General features: G+C 37.4%; 1 protein-coding gene across 1 annotated transcript; it reads right to left on the reverse strand.

The window, feature by feature from the left end:
- Positions 1-210: 210 nt before the first annotated feature.
- msrb1b (methionine sulfoxide reductase B1b) lies at positions 211-3868 on the reverse strand. The gene is made up of 4 exons (XM_008282749.1): positions 3730-3868; positions 1815-1957; positions 1557-1674; positions 211-947 (listed from the first exon to the last, which is right to left on the reverse strand). The coding sequence occupies exons 1-3, from the start codon at positions 3782-3784 to the stop codon at positions 1594-1596; spliced, it is 279 nt and encodes a 92-aa protein (XP_008280971.1). The 5' UTR covers positions 3785-3868; the 3' UTR covers positions 211-947; positions 1557-1593.
- Between the last annotated feature and the right edge of the window lie 412 nt (positions 3869-4280).

The raw sequence follows: 4280 nt of genomic DNA on the forward strand, positions 1-4280 counted from the left end.
GACAAGTCGAGTTTCATCTGCACTGCCATCCTACGGAACCTTTTCCACATCCTGTATTCAACCGCCCTGCATCTCAGAAATATTTCCTTTATTTCAGAAGAGTTCACAACACAAAATACTTCCAAGCTTTTAGTCTTCCTTGGTAACAGTAGTTGTAAATGTTTGGGGTAAAGTACCGTACTGCAAATAAATCATGACAGACAAATGAAAATATATCAAATATAATTTATTGTTTTTGTCTTAATACGAGCATCAAAACACAAAGAATTCAAGTTAAATGAAAATTCTGTGAATTTGCTCTAAACTTAGATTTTCGTGGAGGATAATTGCTGATAAATGGTGACAAGAGCCAGCAAATGGTGCAGAGAAATTAAACCCATGTGAGTAAATCAGCTTTCAGTATGTAACAAATGGGAAGAAAAATAAAAATTCTTACAGTTTCTTTGCTATTGCATGATTTTAAAATCAGCAGGCAGTTCGGTGCATAGATAATATGGTTACATGTACAGTACCTTCTGGAAAGTTGAAAACTAGATTCAAATGTGTGCAAACTCAACCCTGCTAGTTTCAGTACATTAAGCTAAATAATAAAGAAGTTATTACATGTGAAATGAAAAAAATAGCAGCAATAAGAGGCAGGAAACTGCCTGATGAAGACCTTTTAACAATTAAATTCTTGCTACATAAACATGCATCTGCTGATACATTTTATTAGGAGTGACATCAGAGTTCATGTGCTGGGGTTTCCAGGAATGTTTTTAAAGGAGTATTTGCAGAGATGTGTGTCACAGGCAGGTCAAAGATTCCTCAGTGGACAGGACGTCCCTGTCAGGACTTTCTCCCGTTCACGTCACCCACTGACCCGAACTGATCACCGGAGTTGTGGCTGAGCAGCAGATACGGCAACAGCCGGAGGGAAAAACTCGCTCTTTACTGCTTGTCCTTGCCTGATACAGAGACAGAGAACAAACACACTTAGTGCTGCTTTCCAAGGATGTCAGGAAAATGCTGATTCACAGTCACAGAAAGACTCTAAATCTGTCTAATCACACAAAAATAGACTCATTTGTAGTGCAGTAGTACTGATTAGCAAATAAACAATAGAAAAATGTTCTATTTTTATAGAGCACTTCACACACAGAACAAAATGCAGTGACCTGAAGGACTAATGGTACAGTGCAATGGAGATGAATGGAAGTTCATTTGTGCTCGAGGCAAGGGAAGAAAAAAAAAAACAACAACATGCCACCCTTAAAAAAAAACCACAGTCCCTCTCTGGAAACAAAGCCCCACTTACTTGAGGGAACCAACAGGCCCTCGCTGTGGACACTTCTCATTATTTTCTACTTTTAGCACAAACAGTTACCAATTAAAACTGTTGACATCGAGGCCTGTGGGTTGTCCTGAGCAAACTGCAGCATTGTGTGCAGAGAGGCGGCTTTTTTATGATTTGGATGAAGTGATGCTGTTGTCCTGCATGTCTGGGATTTTAAATTTAACTGTTGTGAAGCAACAGCGAACCCACAGAGCCTAATTTGTACATGCGGTTATCCTACCTTTGCTGGGGACAAACTTGAGCGAGTGGCTGAATATTCAAAAACGTGACACTCCCTCCTCTGGACCATCATTCACAAACTCATGGCCCAGTCCGTTGCCACATTTTCCACACAGGACCTGGAGACGCACAACACCAGAAAACTTCTTGTTGTAGCCCACAAATGCTTCAATAACATGGCAATACATGAAGAATTATTGATTTTTTAAAAAGTAATTTCAGTCGTAGTAGTTGCATGCATACTAGTTGTGAGTCCGACCTTGTAGGCGGTGAGCGTCTCCATCATCTTGGTGACGCTGTCCTCTCTGATGGTGTCTGTGAACGCCGGCCAGGGAGACGAGTGAGCAAACTTGGATCGGCTGGAGAACAGGGGATGGTTGCACTTGGAGCACACGTACATTCCTGCAGGAGACAGTTAAAGGTTGGACCTTTGGAAAAAGACGCTTATTCAAATAATGTAATTAAAATAAATTAAGTTTTTTCCGTAGTTTTCTTTCGTTTTAGGCATTTGAAGCTGACACACTACACAGTACACATACCCACAAGCCTAAAAAAAAGTTTTCCAGTTAGTTACATGTTGAACAAGTTGCCCGTTTAAAAAAACTAAAATCACAAATGCAGAGTTACCGCGACGCTACAGAGGAGCGGTGTAATAGGAATGGATACAGAATACAGAAAGCTTTTATTGCCAAGTGAGCTCGGACACACAAGGAGTTTGACATGGTGAATGAAACTGTGGTACACACAATAACAAGACAGGCAATAAATATAGAAATGTAAGTAAAACAAAAATCTAAATATAATATTATATGTAAAAGAAAAGTATAAAAGTCCTATATAAATAAAAAAAGAACTGTAAAAGAGACATTAACTTGCCAAAAAGAAGTAAAAAGTAGGTTAATAAGTCAGTAATGTATGCTTATACATATACTGCTGCAAAGGCCTTTTTCAGCTGAAGACATTAACAACGGTTACATGATTTTAATGACAATGAGAAGAGATCACAACTTTATAGTTTGTGCTAAAAATGAGATGTTGTTCTGAAACTGTATAAATGCTTTGTTTTTAATCACAAGCATCGGTGAGAGAAGAAGAATTCACAACCAATACATCATCCAAAACAACGTAAAAATATTCTAATTCAGGTAATTAAAGTCGTACTTTAGCAAAACTACACACTTATTAGCAGCAAAATATAGTTAAAGTATCGAAGTAAAAGCACTATTTTGGTCCCTCTGACTGATTTATTATTATATTCGGCATCATTAGATTATTAATAGTGAAGCATCAGTTTGTCAGCTGCAGGTGGAGCTGGTTTAAACGACTTTATACAGTTTTTTTTTTTTAATGTACAGGGACAGCCGATCAATCTGAGGCATAATCAGATGATGAATGAGAGAGAAAAGAAGAAGAATAGAGTTCTAATACACAAATCTGATTTTAGTTTATGAACATATTCTAGATATTGGATCATATTCCGTGTTATTAGAACATACATTAAAATGTGAGAAGTTCAGAGGGAAAGATGGCTGTTTATGTGAACAATTACATTATGAATAAACACAGATGTTTGTAAAAAGCCATACAGTATGGGAAAACTTTCATCTTTAATCACATTATATTATTTATTATGTAAAAACTTCACATTGTTGGCATTTAAACAGTCAGATAAATGTATTGTAGTATACAGTGGTAGTATAAATTAGCATACAATGGAAGTTTTCGAGTAAAGTGCCTCAAAGTAGTACTTAAGTAGAATACTTGAGTAAATGTACTTAGTTACTTTCCACCACTGGCTATTAACATTATTAATATTGCTGCTTATTACTTGTTGCTTTCATTACCTACTTATTCTATTGGATGCTTCACTTTAAACATGAAAAATGATAAAATAAAAATCCAGGTAAATTGACTTTAATCAGTTACTTGTGTTCACAGATTTTGCTCCATCACGTGTCCTTCACCTGCACACCGTCACTGTGATGCTTTACACTATTTACATCCCCATTTACTATGATTACAAAACTGGATTTTATCATGAAAAACTGTGCCTGAAACAAACCCTGAAATAAGTGAAGTGCAATCCCTGAAATACGAGCAAAACGTGAATTTGATCCTCCCTAATCCAGACTAAGGGCAGGTTACATCACATCACTGTTTACTGAATCGCTCACCTGGTTTGAAATGATCCTTGTAGATCTCACCGCCGAGAAACTGACAGAAAGACATGGCGGTGTGTCGGCAGATCAGCTGGAGGCAGCAGCAACAAAAAACAGATATCAAATCCGACTCAATCTCTTATGCAAACGCTGGATAGATGAGCGTTTGTCTGCTGTTCTCGTGTGAAGTGATCCTGGTTGGAGATTTAAAGGGGAGCTCCGCCCACTGCAGTTACCAGCTGCCACCGCTAGATGTCAGTGTTTACCAGCAGGAGGCGCTGAGGAGGTTGAAGGACCACTGGACAAAGGCTCAGATACAGCAACAATTCACAATATTCACTCAAATAACTAGAAACTGAAAAAAGTAATAATAAATAATTTTTTCCTAAATTCTAATTTAGTGATATAAGGCACTGCTTTTGAATTATGAATGACAAGAATAATTTAAAAAAAAAAAAAAAAACTTTTTTTTTTAGAGCACTTTGCTGATGAGCAGTCAGCCAAAATCAAAACACCTTTCAACAGGTGCAGAAGTCTGATTGAGAGCTACAGAAAACACTTGATTG

Source organism: Stegastes partitus, unplaced genomic scaffold, assembly GCF_000690725.1.
Source record: "Stegastes partitus isolate 25-593 unplaced genomic scaffold, Stegastes_partitus-1.0.2 Scaffold285, whole genome shotgun sequence".
Taxonomy (NCBI): Eukaryota; Metazoa; Chordata; class Actinopteri; family Pomacentridae; genus Stegastes; species Stegastes partitus.